Source organism: Mastigoproctus giganteus, chromosome 11, assembly GCF_048544385.1.
Source record: "Mastigoproctus giganteus isolate SK-2022 chromosome 11, ASM4854438v1, whole genome shotgun sequence".
In the NCBI taxonomy this organism is placed as follows: Eukaryota; Metazoa; Arthropoda; class Arachnida; order Uropygi; family Thelyphonidae; genus Mastigoproctus; species Mastigoproctus giganteus.
In genome coordinates this window covers 75,180,710-75,200,440 of record NC_143585.1, presented here as the reverse complement: position 1 = coordinate 75,200,440, position 19,731 = coordinate 75,180,710, and the positions used below count along the sequence as shown (strand labels likewise).

The 19,731-nt window shown below is 36.5% G+C and overlaps 1 protein-coding gene across 1 annotated transcript in view; it reads right to left on the bottom strand.

Annotated features, from left to right (window-relative positions):
* Positions 1–2,698: 2,698 nt before the first annotated feature.
* Positions 2,699–19,731, bottom strand: part of LOC150078133 (WD repeat-containing protein 82-like) — a 144,642-nt gene continuing 127,609 nt past the window's right edge. The window contains exons 8-9 of the mRNA XM_090384473.1: positions 9,772–9,914; positions 2,699–3,011 (exon numbers count right to left, since the gene is read on the bottom strand). Of these exons, the coding sequence (XP_090240599.1) occupies positions 2,976–3,011; positions 9,772–9,914 (179 nt within the window). The 3' untranslated portion in view covers positions 2,699–2,975. The remainder of the gene's footprint in view (positions 3,012–9,771; positions 9,915–19,731) is intronic.

Below are 19,731 nucleotides of genomic sequence, written 5' to 3'. Positions count from 1 at the left end.
TTCTAACTTTTAATTGCTATAAATATCTGAAGTTTTTTATCAGACCATTTTAATCATCATATTTAAACCTCTCTGCTATACTTAAAAAAAATATGTAGTAACATTCAAGCCTATATTAACAAAAAAGACATATCGAAGAATAATAAATTTTACCCTGATAACTTCTTATATACAAGTAATTTCATATCTGCATGTGCGTGTGCAAGAACAAAACTTTTACTGTGCTTATGAAGATATACAGGACTGTATAATGTAATTTATATGACCGAGTTAATAAACCTTTGGTATCCTTACTGTGAGGACAATAATCATCAATTAGTATATTAGAAAATAACAGCAAGTTCTGAACACTACAATCTAAAATGAGTTTATTTTGAAAAACTTTCAGGGAATGATTGAGAATCTCAGCACTTTACTATAAAGAAAAAAAATTTTTTTTTAAATAACGTGTCCTTTTTATACCACAAAATAAAGATATATAAATAAATACTTACTTTTAAACTTGAACACAAATGGTGCTGTGTTTCTAGAACCTATTTCCTAGATTCAATCATTGAGAGATGGAAGTATATTTATTATTTATGACATACTTTACAAACATATATTTTACTTTGCTAACTACACTATTCACACTGCACTGAACTGAACTATTCTGCATAATTTAGTTCAATGTTATTACACTGGACCAAACACATGGCAAATAATCACAACTGTTGCTTTTTCATGAAGGATGTTTATCTACAATGCAAATGATTTTACATTGTCTCAAACATTCACATAAGATCACAGCAAATAAACATATATGCCCTTTCACCACCTCACCTCCCATTAAACTTAAGCCATTTAGTGTAATGGAAAAGCAACCTTGACAAATTTTCAGGATAGCACAATACAAAAAAATAAAATAAAATAAAAAAGCACATTTCAATTTAATTTAACAGATCCATTAAGACGTCTTTTCTTTATAGTGTAAATTGTAGTGATCAATTTCATTTAGTGGTATCTTAATAAATAAATATGATATTGCTCGTAGAGTTTTTGACAAAGCAGAAAAAAAAAAAAAAAAAAAGCTAACCAATTTGTGAAATACATATCTAATAAACTAGAATTGACTGAAGTTACATAAAATGTCTTTATGTTATCAAAGACTCAACAAAAACTAAAAGGATCATAAGTGGATGTCCTAAAAGTAGAATGCATGAAGCTTTACTGCAGTTTGACACTGTGGGAAAGAGACTTAAAAATATTGTTAATTGTATAGTGCAATATAATGTTCATTTTGGTTTTAAAAGTCATTTGAGAACGTACCTTCAATACTTTAGGAAAGTAGAGTGATATGTAAAATCTCAGCATAAACAGTACTACAGTATACATAATTACTTGTAAATAAATTTGCAAAGTATCATCATATTCATAAACAATAAAGGACTTCCAGCTACCAATATGTAAATGCCATTTACTGTTAGATATAAAAATATACAGCACCATATGGTACTCAAATTAAAATTTTAACACTTCAGCTACACATCAAATAGCCCACCAACACACAATAAAATTTACCAAAAATTTAGTTCTTTCATATTTATCAGTAAATTAAAGACTAGTTCTGCATATCTGCCAGTCTCAAAGGTTTCAACAGTTACTGCCTATATCTACAGAAATGCAAACACAATAGGGCAGTTTAAATATGCATTGAACAAATATATATTTGTTCGATGGATATTTAAAATACAAGACAAATATCAGCATAAATTTTGTAGAAATACAAACTCACCACAAATTTTGAAGCAAGTAATAACATCAATTGCTCTGTTGAAATGACTTCATGTGAAAATAAATATTTGAAGTGGTTTTTTGTTTGTATTTGAGCAATGAATAAATTTCAGAATGATTAAAAATCATGTTTATAACACTGATTCAAAAATAAAAGCAGAGTGGTTTTAAATTTTCTGCAGTTAGTACCTAATTAAAATTATTTAGTCTACTTTCCAGAGATCTGAATTCTGTATTTGATTACTCCTAGTTAGATAATATAAAGCTAAACTTAAGCTACGACAAATATAATACAGAAAATACAATAATTCCTACAATGACAGTGTTATTATACAATGTTTATAAAGCTGCAGCTGACATTTTAATGCTTGAATAATATAAATATTGTCAGCAAAGAGCAACTACAATACATAAATCTCTTAATATATTTTGTTTTGTGTGGAATAAATATATGGTTGCTGACAATACAACAGAGTACACACTAATTTCAAAAATAAACATGTCTAAAACCACTAAGTTTGACATAAAAACAGATACTAAAATTAACAGTGTGGGAAGTAAAATGTTTAAAATTGAATCCTACAGTTAGCCAAAATGTTGCTTTCCATTAGTGATACTATCATCCCTGCCTTCAATTATTAGAAAAGTGTTCAATTTACCAGTGAGTAAAATGCATATTTCAAAAATTAATTCTAAGACAAAACAGAAGACTTAAAACTTGTAGATGACAATTTCTCACACACAGATTAACTAGGAAATATCACAGCTAGATATACATTGAAAAACATGTATGTTATGCTACTGTCAAAGTTTAGGAAAATGCCTACGTAAAAATTAAAGATTTAAGCATTTATATAAAAATATTTAATAGAGAATTAAACAACAAAAGAAGTATTTCTCAAAGATATTTATGAAAATATCTGCACTTTTCAGAGCCAGAAGTGACAGACAACATTCACATAATACAACATATTACACAATGGGAAAATAAAAATCTTATTTCCCACACTGTTAAAAAAGCAATGGCTTCGTCCAATGTCTCCTGAGCCACAAGGTAATGACCCTATACAACTACACATTAAAGCCCTTTAGGATGATATCACAGATTTGGATAGACTTATTTTTTCACCCGTCAAAGTCTTGTTTCTTGGTCATAGTTAATTCTTCAAGTTTCATCAAACCCAAGGCACTAGTATATTACTTCACAACCCATCATCAATTGATGGCAGCCAGAAGGCCTGCATTAAGAGAGAGAAAAAAAAAGGGGGGGGGGGGTGAGATATATTAATCTTCCAATTTTTAAAAATTAAAACTAATAGTTAAGAACATAAAATACAAAAAAGAAAGTAACACACTTTCGCAAATTCACCAGAAAATCACTTTAATCTCTGTTACTTTTTACATATTAAATAAATAACTTTTAAGTAATTGCAATTTTTAAGAAAAATTTTACAAATTGAATCTTTGGCAGCAGACTTCATTTTGGGAGTGCCTCTTACAAAGATCAACTTATTATTAAAACACAACAATGTTAAAAATCATTTTCAAGATTGAGAAACACACAAAGTGCAAACCTTACATAATCCAATATAATTTGCTAAGCTTAAGAGTAGAAATTTTATTTTCATTTAGATAATAAGAAAATGTAAAATGATTTAAAAAAATCTCAATCTACAAACCATCAAGCTTAACAGAAATAGTCCCTTCCCACCCCCCAAAACCCAAAAACGTTATAAGTGAATAGCTAAATAAGGTATTGATTGTTTTTTTGTGATTGGGTATCCAGTTTTCTCTCTGAATGCTCACTATGAGTGATGGTACATGGCACTATGTCTTCTACCTTCTCCACTAATGCTGGTGTTCCCCACTCTTTTACTCTTGTATATTAATGATCTTCTTCCACCGACCAGAACTCCTATTCATAGGTTTGTTGATAGTATCACAATACATTCCACCTTCCAGAAAGAAAGAGAAGGGGGAGGGAAAAAAAAAACCACTTCCACTTCACCCCTCCATTCATTCGAAATACCTGTCCAGCTGAGGATTAAATTTATTTAAGCTATCAACTTCCACAACAAGGGATGGAAGTCTGTTCAACCAACTACCCACTGGCTAAAGGCTGTCTTTCCTCAATTTGAATTTATGCCCTCTCAGGTAATTATTCTGAGCAAGAGGAAGAATTCCATCAGCATTGAGCATACTCAAACCATTCAAGGCTTTATACACCTCTATCAGATCACCTCGCCGGTGCCTCGTCTCCAGACACTGTAATTTGCAAAACTTAAGCTTTTTTTCATAAGAGCAACCCTTTCTTCCATTCACTAATCTTGTTGCCCTTCTCTGTACTTGTTCCAGCAGCTCTACATCCTTCCTGAAATGAGGCCTCCAGACCTGTATACAGTACTCTAGGTGTGGCCCGACCATTGCCTTATACAAGGGAATAATCACCTCCTTATCCCTGCTAGAAAAATTCCTGTATATCATTGACAAGACACCATGAACTACTCTTGCAGCCCATCTGCTCTGCTCAGAAAACTTCATATCTGCCTGCTCAATTACCCTCCGGTTCTTTTCATTCTCTACCACTGTCAGTGTATTGCCACAGAGTTGATACGTTGCTCTGGGGTTGCTGTTTCCCATATGTAGTACTTTACATTTGTCAATGTTAAACTTCATCTGCCACCTCTCAGCCCATCTGCTCAACCTTTCCAGATCCTGTTACAGCAGCATAGCATCAGTAGTGTCCTTAACAACCCTGCCAACCTTTGTATCGTCTTGGACATTAAGCCTGATATACCATCATCAATATTATTTATAAATACAGAAAACAATAATGGACCCAACACTGAACCCTGAGGGACTCCACTAATAATATTAGTCCATGATGAGCAGTGTCCATTGATTACCACTCTCTGTCTTCTCCCCCTCAACCATCCCTTTATCCATAGCAGCAATTTGCCTCCAATACTACACTGCTCCAATTTGTGCAGCAGCCTTCCATGTGCAACAGTATCAAAAGCCTTTCTAAGATCCAAGTATATAATATCAAAGTTATTCCCTGCATCCAGTTCTTTTGTGACTGCATCATAGTATCCAATCAAATTGGTCAGACAAGACTTTCCCTTAACAAAACCATGCTGTGTCCAAGCTATAACTGAAGTCTTGTCTAGATGATCCTGCAGTGCTTCTTTAACCAAGGCCTCCATTAATTTTCCTGGAACAGAAGTTAAACTCACAGGTCTATAATTACTTGTATCAGCCTTTGATCCTCCTTTGTGAATTGGGATCACATTTGCACATCTCCAGTCTATGGGTGCCTCCCCTGAGTCCAAGGAAGCTCTCATAATTATGGCTAAGGGTTTGCTTACTTCCTTTGCTGCCTCCTTTAATATAACTGGATAGATCCCGTCCACCCCATGTGCCTTTCTTGTGTTTATCTTCAACAATTTCTCCTCCACTTTACTCTCAGTTATTACAAGATTATTTAGTTACTGCCAGAGCTGAATACACCTCTGGAATTCCCCTCGTTGAATAACTTCTCATGTGTGAATGTAGATGCAAAATATTCATTTAGTTTGTTAGCTACCTGAGCAGGATGATCAACTGTTGAACCATCGATATCAAGTGGACCAATCTGATTCATCCCCTTCCTTCTAAAGTTTACCTAAATAAAGAACTCTTTGCTGTTTTTCTTTGTTTCCTTTGCCAAAGATTTCTCGTAATCTGCCTTCGCCTGCCTAATCTCCTTTGTAATTTGGATACAGATCAACTTATATGTATCATAGGCTTCTGTGTCACATGTTAATTTATATGTATCCCATGCATTTTCTTCTCTGCCATATGTGTTATTAGTTCACCTGACATCCATTTAGGCCTAAACCTTGAACAATATTTCTTAGTTGGTATGTAAAGCCTAGTAGCTTCCAAGATAAGTTCTTTGAATGCTTGCCGTTTTGAATTTGGTGTTGGTAACATCATCAGTTGGTCCCATTGTATAGAATTTAAATACTGTCTCAGACCATCATAGTTGCCTTTACGAAAGCAAAAACCCTTCCCTTTACCCCTGATGGTAGTTACCTCTTTGAGTAAATCCCACTTCAGCACACTGTGATCACTGCCACCTAGTGGTTCCTTTATCTGCAGATTCTTAATGCATGAAGAATCACTACTGATAATCAAACCAAGAGTATTACTCCCTCTAGTTGCCTCCCCAACATGCTGATGTAGAAAACAATCATCCAATAAATCCACAAAAGCCTTGCTAGTGTGTGAGTGACCAACCCACAAATTCCAGTCAATATCTAGGAAATTAAAATCCCCCATTATAAGACTCCCTGATTTACTGGCCCACTCTATTTCCCTGTACAGTTTCTTATTATACTCATCAGAGTCATTAGGCCTATAGGACACTCCTACTCTCAATTTTGATCTCCCAATGCTTATGTCACACCAAACTGACTCGACACTGCACTGTCCAGCGATGTCCACTGGCTTCACTTCCTTGGATCTTATGTGTTTCTTAACAAATAGCATAACCCCTCCTCCCTTCCTATCCTTTCTGTATACATTGTACTCCCCAAATTCCAGTTCTGCATTCCTTATATCTGTGTGACACCACGTCTCTGTTAGCCCAACAATATCCGCCTTTGATGCTTTGAGCAATACCTCAAATTCATCAAATTTATTTACCAAACTCCTAGCATTGGTGTACACGCAAGTATACATGCACCTGTTCCTATTCTTAGCTACCCTCGCACAACCCATGTGTTTACTTGTACTGCAATAACTAGCAGTCTCTGAAATATCCTGCATCTTGTTTTCCAGGCTTCTACTCATTCCAATAGAAGCAGTGCAAGAATCACTTTCACCTCTGCCAGTGGCTACTGTTAATCTATTAGTCCTTGCATCCTTTAGAGACTGAGACCTTTAGGAAGATTTAGAGACTGAGAGGATTAGTCTTAAATGAGGCAGGTGGTTACCATATCCAAGTAAAGTTAATAGTGGTCACAATGTTGCAGCAATTATTGATGCCGAACAAGAAGACAGTCATATACAGCATGAAAGGTCTGTTTGATGGAGACAAACCACAAAATGCAAGGACCATGTGATCAGATAATAGGCTAACACATACAATGCCAACCCTGTATGCATGCTGCCTGTTACACCACATGATATTGTTTGCCTATTGACAAGCCTGGAGGATAGTGACTTGAAAATGCAAATAGCATGGTGTGGTGTTCAGCAATAAGTCCCACTCAGCCTTGGGTGCAGATGATAACCACATTTTGGTATGGTTCTGTAATCAGAGGACTTTTGCCATTCCTTGTTTGTAAACATTACAAAGCAGTGTGTGTGTGTGTGTGTGTGTGTGTGTGTGTGTGTGTGTGTGAGAGAGAGAGAGAGAGAGAGAGAGAGAGAGAGAGAGAGAGAGAGAGAGAGAGAGAGAGAGAGAGAGAGAGAGAGAGAGAGAGAGAGAGAGAGAGACCATAAGTTAAGATAGCTAGTCCTCCAGACCAGGAAGTTTCAGAGTACATAGGTACGTTAACATAATTCTGCAACATACTGCACTATCATGCTGAAAGATGCCATTGTTCCATAAGATAATGCCTGCCCACACAAACACCACGTTCCCAAACCAGCTTTCAATAGAGAGAGCACGTTGGTACATGCTAGGACTCATCAGAAACCAGCCCAAATTATAGCTGCCCTGATTAACTAGTTGCAAGATGTAGGGTAGAATGTTTCACAAGATGAAACATTCTACCATAAAATCCATCAAATGTATGACTTCTCTGCCTTGGTGCACAGCAGAATGCATTGCCAACCATGATGGTTTTACCAGATACTGAAGAGATTCAAGTTGTATTCTTTTCTGAGAGAATAAATTCTGCTTTTATTCTGTAAGTGGCATTATTCTATTCTCACATATCTACCTGTATTAATTCCAGTTGCCAGCTATATGTTATATCTACCATTGCCTTCTAAGTTTTCAGTTAACTAAGGAAGAGCATGCCACTGTGTTGCTAGTGGTTAGGGACCATCACTTACTTCTGGTGACATGGATCCTGGCATTCTAAGAGAACTATTATGTCCTGCTGTAATTCTGATTAGTGGGCACCTGTGTTGAGATAGCCTGTTGGTTGATAGATGTGTGGGAGCTTGGCAGCTATTCTGACCAATCGTCTGAGGCCAGTGAGGGAATATCTGTATTGTTGAATGCTCAAAGTTCAAGGGCACTTTTACAGAGACTTCCCCCCCCCACAATGCACAGTTCAATGTTAAATTGTGATATAACTGCAAAAGAACAAAAAAAAAAAAAAAAAAAAAAAAAAAAGCTACAAGTATGACGTTAGCTCATCTAGTCATTTTTGGCTGTATCAGCTTTGTTTGGGCTTAATGATACAACTGTAGTAGGGACAGTAGTGCTGTATCAAAGTATAAAAAGAGACTTTTATTTATTTATTTATTATTTGCTATAAAAGAACTGCAGAGTTCTGTTCTGAAATAGGTGCTAATTATCTTAATACAAGGGTATCTGAAAAGTGTGGCCTGAGTATGAAAGGGTAGCAATATAGTGTTAAAAAATTCTGTAATGTATAACACTTCAAATACTAATCAACAAAGTTTCATGTAGTTTCAATAATGTATTTTTCTTAAAATTACAATAATAATGTATTTTTTTTAAATTAGGTACTGAAATGAACAAAGAAAGATGGACAAAAATCAGTCACCATGCAGTCATCCAATATTTGGGAAAAACAGGACTAAACTGAAAGCAATCCATGAAGGATATGGGTACAATATTAGAGAAGGATGTCCCTTCCTATTCCATGGTTAAAAAGTGGGCAGAAGAAACATTAAACAAGGGAGGGACAACCTGAAAGATGACTCATTCTTTGGAAGGTCTGCAATGTCAATCACTCCAGAAGTTAATAGTGTGCATGATCTGGTGATGAGTGACTGACTGAGAAGCTACAGTTTGGTACACTGCCAGTATCTTGGGCATCTCATCTGAAAATGTGTACTACATAATAACAGAAGTTCTTGCTATGAAAAAGGTGTCAGCACAATGGGTAGCAAAAATTAGTTGACAGAACAACTGCATTATTTTCAAGCAGATCCAGCAAATTTCCTTGCAAGGTTTGTCAATGGATGAGTTGCAAGCCTCTCACTTTCAGCAAGAGACAGGTGCGGTCAAAACGGAGAAAACACAGCTCTTCTTTTCTTTCTGCTGGCAAGGTGATGGCATTGGTTTTTTGGGTTACTAATGGATTAACTCTAAAGGCCAGGCAGTCACAGGGACACATTGGGCAGCCCTCATGAGGTACTTTCATGAAAACATCAATGCTTGTTCCATCAGGACAACAAGTCTGCACTGCATGCGTGTTGCTTTGAAATCTTGAATCACTTCCCCAATTCACCAGATCTAACACCAGAGTTACAACTATTTCCTAATTTGAAAAAGAAAAAAAAAAAATAAATAAATACCTGGTTGGCATTCATTTTCTCACCAACATCATTGCATGCATTTCTGGAAGCCTAAGATAAAGCGTTAATGCAGCTGGAATCAACACCAAAAGTGTATTGATTCCAAAGAAGAATATGTTGAAAAGTAACATGTTACCAGAGTTCTCAAATAAACTCTTCATATTCAGGCCACAAACTCTTCTAATGCTCTTATTTCTGCCATGTTAATCCACTCTACTAGTGAATTAACATGACAGAAACACAATACCAGGCAAATTAATAGCAAATCATTGATTTTAACGTCTATTTTTGCATTTTTGGCTCAAAACCACATTTATATTCTTTTATGAATAAAAATCTGTGGGCACTAAGAAATTCACATGTTTAGAGTGATTTCAGATATGGATATTCATTTTTAAGGCATTTTCCACCACCAATATAATTATGAACTTTCATTGGAAAATTAGACGCCTCAATCTTTCAGTTTCCTTTGCATACATATCTTAGTAACTCATGAATAATTTTTCTTACCATATTTGTACAAGCAGACACTAGCATCATATACTTGGGATTAAACTGCACACATGGTATAGGACCATCATAATTACACTTTAGGACAACTGTCCTGTTTCCAGTGTCTGCATTCCAGACATGTATATTGCCATCTGTTGAGCCTGCAAAAATAAAATTAACATAAAGATTATATTTAAAATCGAATTGCCATTTTAATTAAAAAAAAAAAAGAGGTGGGGGGGGGGAGATTTTTTCTTCCAAATCTTTGTATTTATCAAAACAGTCCTTTTCTAATAATCCTTGAGATAATATGCAATACTAATTAGTCAATCATAGCAATATTAAATATACAGCATTTAGGTAAACATCATAAAGCATCTATTATGTAAAATTTTCAAAAAAATTCAAACAAGCCAAATCCCATAGTCTTGTTTACCCGATCTGATAGGTTACTATGATGCAGTGACCAAGGAACTGGATGCAAAAATAATTTTTATATCGTATTTGAATTTCAGAAGGGCTTTTGATACTGTTGCACAACATAAGACTCCTGTACAAACTGGAGCAATGTAGCATTAAGGGAAAATTATTGCTATGGATAAAGGAATTATTAAGTGGAAAAAGACAGAGAGTAGTTATCAATGGGCACTGCTCTTCGTGGACTAATGATATTAGTGGAATCCCCCAGTGTTCAACTATTCAGTGCACAACTATTGTTGTTTTCTATATTTATTAATGATAATGATGAAGGTATATCAGGCATAATGCCTGAGTTTGCGAATGATACAAAGGTTGGCAGGGTGGTTAACAACAGTAATCAGGGTGAGCTACCGCAACAAGATCTAGGAAAATTGGGTGGATGGGCTAAGAAACGGCAGTTAAAGTTTAAACCAGGGCTGTTGAACCAGAGCCAGTAAAAAAAAAAAAAAAAACTGGCTCTATGGCTTCAACTAACTTGGTCAGTAGTCATAATCATGAGGGTGGCACATTCTTTGATGTTTCATGGTGCAGTTTTCAATTCCCTGTTCTTTTGTTTACTATGTGTTTTTTTTTTTTTTTTTTTTTTTTGTTTTTTTTTAAATGTCTAAAACAGTGAGTGGTTTTTGAATAATGCATATTTTATTTTTTCAGAAATGTCAAATTTCTGGAAGCCCTCAATGATGAACAAAGGACCTAGAACAGAGTCTGCTGTAGGCCTGATGTAGCTGAGTAGTCAGGAGCACGAATGCAGTAGCACATGCTCTTTGAGTGGACTGTGGTTCAAGCGTGTGACTGCTAAATATGATTAATGTTTGTATTGATGATTTATTGTAAACTCCACTGACCTATGGTCATGCCAGAGTATAAACAAGAACATTCTGTATTTGAATACTTTACGGTCAATTAAGATGATAAATACAGGTAACCCTCATATAACACGGGTTCCTATAAAATCTTGTGTAGTGCGAACCCGGGTTATATGGGGACCCCAAGAACTAGTACAAAAACAGGGGCTACGTTCCAAAAGCTAACAAAAATACACCATTTTTCTTATAACTATCGGAAACTTAATTTTTATTAAAAATAGTAATAACTGAACAAGTGCCCCTTACAAACTATGATACATACACTGGTGTTCAAAGAAAGTGCATCATCTAGCAATTTCACATTTCTAACCCTTTTTTGCGATGGTATGTTACATTAATGACTAGCACCACAAATAAATATATAAACAAAAGATATTTATTAATAGTTAAGGCAAAGCTAAGTAATATTTGACAGGTCTCTCAAAATATCCCAAAATGGGCATTTGCAACCTTTATACAACAGTTTTGGTAAACACGACAATTATGGCTGAAATGTTATCAGAATCCCTCACTGTGCTTCAGTTTATCATTTTAAATGGAAAAAAAAATGAAAAGTTCATCGGGTGCTTGTTTGTTTGTTTGTTATTTGGTTTTTAGGAGCATTAGCAACTAAGGCCATATTGCTCCGGGGATATGCGGTGGTCATTCCCTGACCTTTCCGCATCCTCCGTATGTGGTGGTGACGGGCTTGAACCCCGGTCTAATCAAGAAGCATGTGCGATGCACTGCTGCTCCTTCCCACCTGGCTACGGAGGCGCCACCATCATCGGGTGCAAACTAATATTTAGTTGAACTGACTCTGGCCCTGATGACAGCAGCACACCGTCAAGGCATTGACAAGATCAATTTCTGAAGATAATCAACTGATAGTTCATGGTTCCAAACACAAATTATGGCTTCCTGAAAGAAACAAAAGGTCTTTGGTTTCTTTCTGGCAACTGCAGATTCCACATGATGCCAACAGTTCTCTATAGGATTCAAATCCGGGCTGTTTCCTGGCCAGCCAACAGTTGTAATGGACTATTCTTCCAACCATTTTTTCACCTGTAACAAATGTAAACACATTACTGTCGAACCACTAATGCAGAAATGAAGCTAAAGTAACTGCAGAAATGAAGCTAAAGTAACTACACTTTTCACTGACAAGGAGCAGAGTCATCCTGAAAGATGCAGTTACTTGGCAGGTTGAAATGGTCTCTAAATGGTGTGCAGCAATTTGCTTTCCAATATAGCCAGCTATCCATTGGCATTTATGGAATCTTTTATAAACTGTAGGTGGCCTACTCCGCGATACGAAATGCACCCCCATATTATTTGGGTAGGGAATTTCACTGTAGACATCATACAGTCTGGATGGTATTCTTCACCACGTCTACGGAAAATCGTTTGTCTCCCATCAGATCCATGAAGGTTGAATTTCTTCTCATCGGAGAAAATAACTGACTTCCACTGCTTGGGGGTCCATTTGACATGCTCCTTACACCAAATTAATCGGGCCTTTTTCATTTTTTGTGTGAGGAGGGGCTTCATCTTAGGACAATGGGCTACAAGTCCATTTTTGAAGAAGCATCTTCTGACTGTTACTGCACTTGCTACCACTCCTGTATGTTTCTTCCCATTCTCTTTTCAGCTCAGATGAAGAAGCTTTATGGTTTTTAAGGCATAAGCATTTCAAAATGCGGTCCTGTTTTGGTGTAGAGACTCATTTGCGTCCGGTTCCATTTTTCCTATCAGCAGAACCAGTATTCTTGAGTTTGGAAAGAAATCTACTGACTGTTGACTGATTACAAGACACTCTATAAGCAATATGATGGGAAGAACATCTTTCCTCACGTAAAGCAACAACTCTTTCTTCGTGGCATCAACTGCACGTAACTCACCATCCTGACACAAGCAAGGAATGACTGCAGAGCGTGCTTATATAGTTGAAAGTAACAGCTGATGCAATATTACGTCATCACCTACGTGTGTCAATCTTATCTGATGCAATCTGTAAGAAATATTGCCATATACTTACATTATTTGGATGACAATTACAATTTTAAGGGGTGATGCACTTTCTTTGAACACCAGTGTATATGTCAGTTAATGTATGTTCATTCAATTTTCTTCCTCTTCATCACTGTTAAGTACAATCCGACGAGAACGTTTTCTCTGCTGCAGAATATCTTCACCTTCTGAACTTTCTTCTCCAGCATCTAAATTTCGTGTATCTTCTGCTCTCTTTAAAATATCAGTAATCTAGGTTTGCTTGCTTTTGCTTGATAGATCTTTGTAAATTTCATGGTATGGAACTAAGCATTTTTGAAGTTCCCTTTTGAACTTTGTGCTCTTTTCAGTTCTAGGACCGGCATTCGAAAAATAAGATTCTAATTGCTCCGCTAAGTTTATGCCAATGCTTTTTAGCGTAAAATTTGGAACTTCAGAATTTTCATCTGCACTATGGTTAAATTCTGGTTTACCTCCAATGCCATTTCCATCAAATCCACTTAGCCAGCCTCTTTTCCTACCAGTAATTCTTGAACATCTTCAGTAGTCAAATCATCAAAACCCTCCCCACCTACCGACTTAGCAAGTTGTACTATTGCATCGATTCTGTTTTCTGCCGGTTCGACTATATTTCCTGAATGAACTGACTCTGACCATACATTTTTCCAACATGCATGTGTTGACGGTTTTACTTCTTTTACTTCTTTCAATAAAGCTATGATTCCGATACATTCCACAACTGAAAAATGTTTCCATGCCTCCATCACTTCAATAGGTTCGGAATCAATTTTTTACAATATCTATTGTAACAGTTTTCTGATGTTATGAGTTTTAAAGGTAGATACAGGGTGTCCCATAATGAACTGCACTTTTGTTTTCTTTATAACTTGAAAATGAGTGGTGGTGGGGGAGCACACTGCTAGTCTCTACCAACTAGTTCTCAGAAATTTAGTAGCAATGGATGGCTTCGCGGGACCAGACTGCGTGTTTTGTGTACATATATTTTACCAAAACAATAATTCAATCATTACCGTTGGATGTAGATTTTGTGATCACTACAATTTACATGAGTGAAAGTAAAAGTGTACATTTGATCAAATCATGGGTAAATCAACAACCACAGGGCCATCCAAGAACTTCAAGAAGTGACGAGAATGTGGGCAGTGTAAAAGTTTCAATATGCGAGACTCCACAACAATCAGTTCGGAAGCATGCTGCAGAATTAAACTTGCCCTAAACATCTGTACACCGAATATTGAAGAAAGATTTGACTCTGCACCCTTACAAAATCCAATTGGTTCAGAGGTTTAAAAGAGTCTGACTTCATTGCAAGGGTAAATTATGCCAATGAAACAATGAAATTTGAATTTTTCATTTGAATGGACACTTAAACAAACAAAACTGTCGTTATTGGAGTGAGAATAATCCAAGACTGAAACACCAGAGAGCACTTGCATTGCTCTAAAATTACTGTTTAGACTGCAAGGTCAGCTTCTAGAATAATCGGCATGTACTTCTTTGAGGACCTGCGCTGTAACGGTTAATTCTGGATGCTATGTTCGAATGCTGAGAGATTTTCTGACCCCACAACTGCAGGAATTTCCAGGATACAATACCAGGACATGGTTCAAGCAAGATGGGGTGACTTGTCACATACTGAATGCAACATTACAAGTGCTTTGTAAACTGTTTCCAGAAAAACTCATTTTACGTAGAGGTGACATCAACTGATGTCAACGAAGTCCTGATTTATCCCCACTTGATTTTTGTTTATGGGGATACCTCAAGAAATATTAAGATTGTCATGAGCCTCAATATTAAGAAATATCGTTCAAGGTTTAGGCCTAAATGGTTGTCAAATGAACTATTGAGACTCGTAGCAGACAAGAAAAATGCATGGATACATATAAATTATCAGGCAACACTGAAGCCTATGACAGATATAAGCTAGTCTGTAATCAAATCACAAAGGAGGTTAGGCAGGTGAAGGCAGCTTACAAGAAATCTTTGGCAAAGGATGCTAAGAAAAACAGCATAGCTTTCTTTACTTATATAAACTCTAAAAGGAAGAGGATGAATCTGATTAGTCCACTTGATATCGATGGTTTGACTGTTGATGATTCTGCTCAGATAGCAAACAAACTGAATGAGTATTTTGCATCAACGTTCACACATGAGGATTATTAAGGTTTGAAAATGCCAGAAGGTTATCAAATTGTAGCAGGGTGCTTAATGATTTTGTAATAACTGAGAACAAAGTGGAGGAGAAACTGTTGAAGTTAAACATAAAAAAGGCACCTGGGGTGGACAGGATCTATCCAATTATATTAAGGGAATAAGCCATAATTATGAAAGCATCCTTGGATTAGGAGAGGTCTCCATGGCAGAGAAGAAAAATGCATGGGATGCATATAAATTATCACACGACGCAGAAGCCTATGGTAGGTATAAACTAGTCCATAATCAAGTCACAAAGGAGGTTAGGCAAACGAAGGCAGTTTACAAGAAATCTTTGGCAAAGGAATCAAAGAAAAACAGCAAACACACCTTTAATTATGCAAACACTAGAACAGGAGGAATCAAACTGGTCCAATATTATATTTATGGTTCGACTGTTGATGATCCTGCTCATGTAGCTGACAAACTGAAAGACTATCATGCATCTACATTCACACATGAGGTATTCTTTAGACAAGGGAATGCCAGAAGTTTGTCAAACTCAATGGAGAGCTAAACGAGTTTGTAATAACTGAGAAGTGGAAGAGAATTTGTTGACATTGAACATAAGAAAGGCATCTGGGATTAGTGGCATCTATCCAATTTTATTAGGGGAGGCTGCAAAGGAAGTTTTTTTTTTTTTTTGGTAGTTGTTGGCACATAGGCTTCTGTGGCCGTAATGCACCTCCCAAGGTTTTTAGCCATAATTATGAAAGTATCTTTGGATTCAGGGAGGATCCTTGCAGCTTGGAGAAGTGTGAAGATATCCCCAACTCACCAAGGGGGATCAAAGGGTGACACGACTAATTACAGAGCTGTCAGAATTCACATGGGGCAGATAGTACATATTTAATTATATTAAGGGAGGTAGCAAAGGAAATAAGCAAACCCTTAGCCATAATTATGAGAGCATCCTTGGATTCAGGGGAGATGTGCAAAAGAATTCACAAAAGAATCAAAGGGCGACATGAGGTATTACAGAACTGTTAAATTTCTGTTCCAGGGAAAATAATGAAGTCATTGGTAAAAGAAGTCATGCAGGGTCACCTAGACAAGGTGCACAATTATACTTCAGTCACAGCATGTGTTTGTTAACGGGAAATCTCATCTGACCAATTTTATTGGATACTACGGTGTGGTCACAAAGGAACTGGATGTCAAAAATAATTCTGATATCATATATAGCCAGTTCTGCTATAAAACAGTACGTGTTCATAAAAATTACCGTGTTATAGTATTTCCAGCATTAAAATCAACAGGGCTCATGGGAAAAATAGGGATGGGACAGAGCACTCAAAAAATGTTCAGTCTAGTAAGTAATACACTAAAAATAGTTAGAAACCCAATAAAATTGCTAACAGGTTTAAACATCTTAAATTACCAATAAAGAAATAAATATTACAGTAAATATAGCACTTTACCTTGACAAGATATGAAGTTTGCTTGTTGAAAGTGGGTGTGGTGAAGGGTTGTAGCTGGTCAGTTACAGCAAAGAGGTAGGAGTGTTATCATTCTTAGGACGAAATGTTATACCTGACATGGAAAGCTGTGACTCCCTGTCCTGCTTTTCTTTCTTCTGTGCTGACTTAAAATAGCTATCTAGCTTTTGCTTCTTTTCCTGCCTCCTCCTTTTATACAGGAATTGCCTGTATGGTTCCAAATGGGTCCGAATGCCACAAAACACTATTCTACTACATTCAGCATTATAATTATTGTATTCAATCCACTGCAGGTGCTTTTCGATCCCACTTAAAGCAGCTGATAACTCTGCTCGTTTAAGTTCTTGTGGGCAGCCTGCTGGATTTTATTGTCATTGTCATCTTGACTTTTCACTTGGCTGGCTGCAACAAGTTGTTGCAAGTCTTTAGTAGATAGATCCTCAGTGTGAGACTCTAGAACAGTGGTTCTGAACAGTTTTTTTCTGATGGTCCCAAAAATGGCCACAAGATTAGCTGGTGGCCGCACAATTCCTTTTTATTAAAACATTTATTTTACAGATAACAATGATCGATGAAATTTATATGCATATAACATAGGAATAATAATAAAATTTTTAAAGTGATTGTAAAAACAAACTAATAATAAGAAGTTATATAATTTTAAAAATACTATCCTGAAGTCAGCTGAGAAATGTATATATTTTGTAGAACAATTTCATGTAAAATCGTAACTACTGTAATACTTTGCTATTAAACTGCAAATATAAAAACAAATTAAAAAATATAACGGATGGGTGGTCAAACACCATTATGTGGTACTTAAGTTTCTAAATTTTATTTCCGCATGTAACCAAATTATACAAAGAAATAATTATAGAATCTTTATTATTAATTACATGAGTTATATGATAATAAACCTTTTATGAAAGACAATTTATGAAAATTGCCTTGTTGCCAAATGTCTTGCTGGCCACATTTGGCCACCATGGCCGCACTTGAGAACCACTGCTCTAGAAGCTCTTCTACATCTTCATTTTCTGCTTCCTCAAAACCAACTTCTTTTGCAAGGGCAACACAACTTGCTTTGATTTGTTTTAATTGCTCTGAAGGTTCAAAGCCTTCAAAATCACAAATTAAATGAGGGATAAGTTTCTGCCACACATGATGCAAACAGATTTTTGTTACATCATTCCAGGATTCTACAATCATATCAATGACAACTTTGATGTTAAATCTCCCAAAATTGTATAACATTTTGTGCCTTGTGACCTTCCATAGCAGAAAATAACTCTGGTCAAGGTGCTGTAGTAGAGAGGTTGTGTTTGGAGGTAAAAAGATGACTTTGATATTCGGAGAGAGTTCAGCAACTGTCTGAGGTTGGCTTGGTGCAGTATCAAGAATTATAAGAATTTTAAAATCTAAGTTCTTCTCTTGCAATAATCCATGAAAACACCATGGTAGGCTTCAATTAAAATTTTGCCCAGTCATCCAACCTTTCTTGCTAGACCCACAGTGAACACCAAGGCTGGATTTCACAATTCCTTTTAGAACTTGTGGGTTGGCAGATTCATAAACCAATACTGGTTTTAACTTCAAGTCTTCGCTGGGGTTGGCGGCGAACATCACAGTTAAGCGATCTTTGAAGCCTTAAATCCTGAGGCATGTGCTTCTACCTTACAGATATAGGTCCTTGAAGGCATAGGTTTCCAATAGAGGCCTGTTTCATCCAGATTCAAAATCTGATCCAATGTGTAGCAGCCGCCTTCAATTATTTTTTGTACCACAGGTGGAAACGCCTTTGCAGCTCCCTCATCTGCACTTGCAGCTTTGCCCGACAGCTTAACGTTGTGAAAGAATAGTGGTGTTTGAAACCACTAAACCTAGCATTAAAAGGAGCCACTTCTGCAGGATTTGGTGATTTCTTTTTAAGGTCTTCATATATAGCTAGTACTTTCTCTTTCACTATGAGAAAGCTTGCTCCCGATTTTTTTTTTTTTTTTTTTGGTTTGATCTTCAATCCATATGCTTAGCAGTCATTCCATTTCTTCTATTTCTTTAAGCCTTGTCCTAATTGACTTTGCGACACTTTAAGTTGTTCCAGCTATACATGTAGCTTTTATTTTTGCAGCACCGTCTCTGACAGTGCATAATGTGGATTCACTTAAGTCTGTTGCTCTTGAGATATCACATGTTCTGTCATTTCTTTCAAGTTTCTCTTCTATACATAATGCTTTCCTTTTGCACTCACTGCCTGGCTTCTTGGAACCAGGATGCTTACCCACATCTAGGATGCTGTATGAATACTTTTTACAAAGAAAAGTTAACAAATGGGGGAGAACAGTCCAAGACACACACTTGTAGGATAACCCACACAAGTGAACTGAGGTAAGAGATACATGCGGTTTGTGTGTGTGTGTGTGTGTGTGTGTGTGTGCATTTTATATATTGCTGAGCAGGTTGCTACGTTCAGCTTGGTGCCGGGTTTTGCAGTCACCCGGTTTTACTTGCAGACAAAATTGCACATGAGACAACACAAAAATTACATTATACTTGCATTGTTCCCTAATATATCAGTCGTGTTAGAGCAAATCTGCATTGCTAAAATGTGTGTTATAGCAGATTTGATTTGATTTGATTTTGGGTTTACTGGTACAACAGCAACCTAGGCAATAATGCACCAACCACGCATGTTATAGCAGAACTGACTGTACTTGGATTTCAGTAAAGCGTTCAATACTGTTGCACATAAAAGACTGCTGTACAGATTGGAGAAGTGTGGCATTAGCATTAGTAGAGGCATTTGATGCAAGAAAGCAAGCTTATGCAGCATCAGCCAAAAAAAAAAAAAAAAAAACCCCCACTTCCGCTTCACCCCTCTGTTCGTTCAAAATACCTGTCCAGCTGAGCCTTAAACTTATTTAGGCTGTCAACCTCCACCACAAGGGATGGAAGTCTGTTCCACCAACCAACCACCCGCTGGCTAAAGG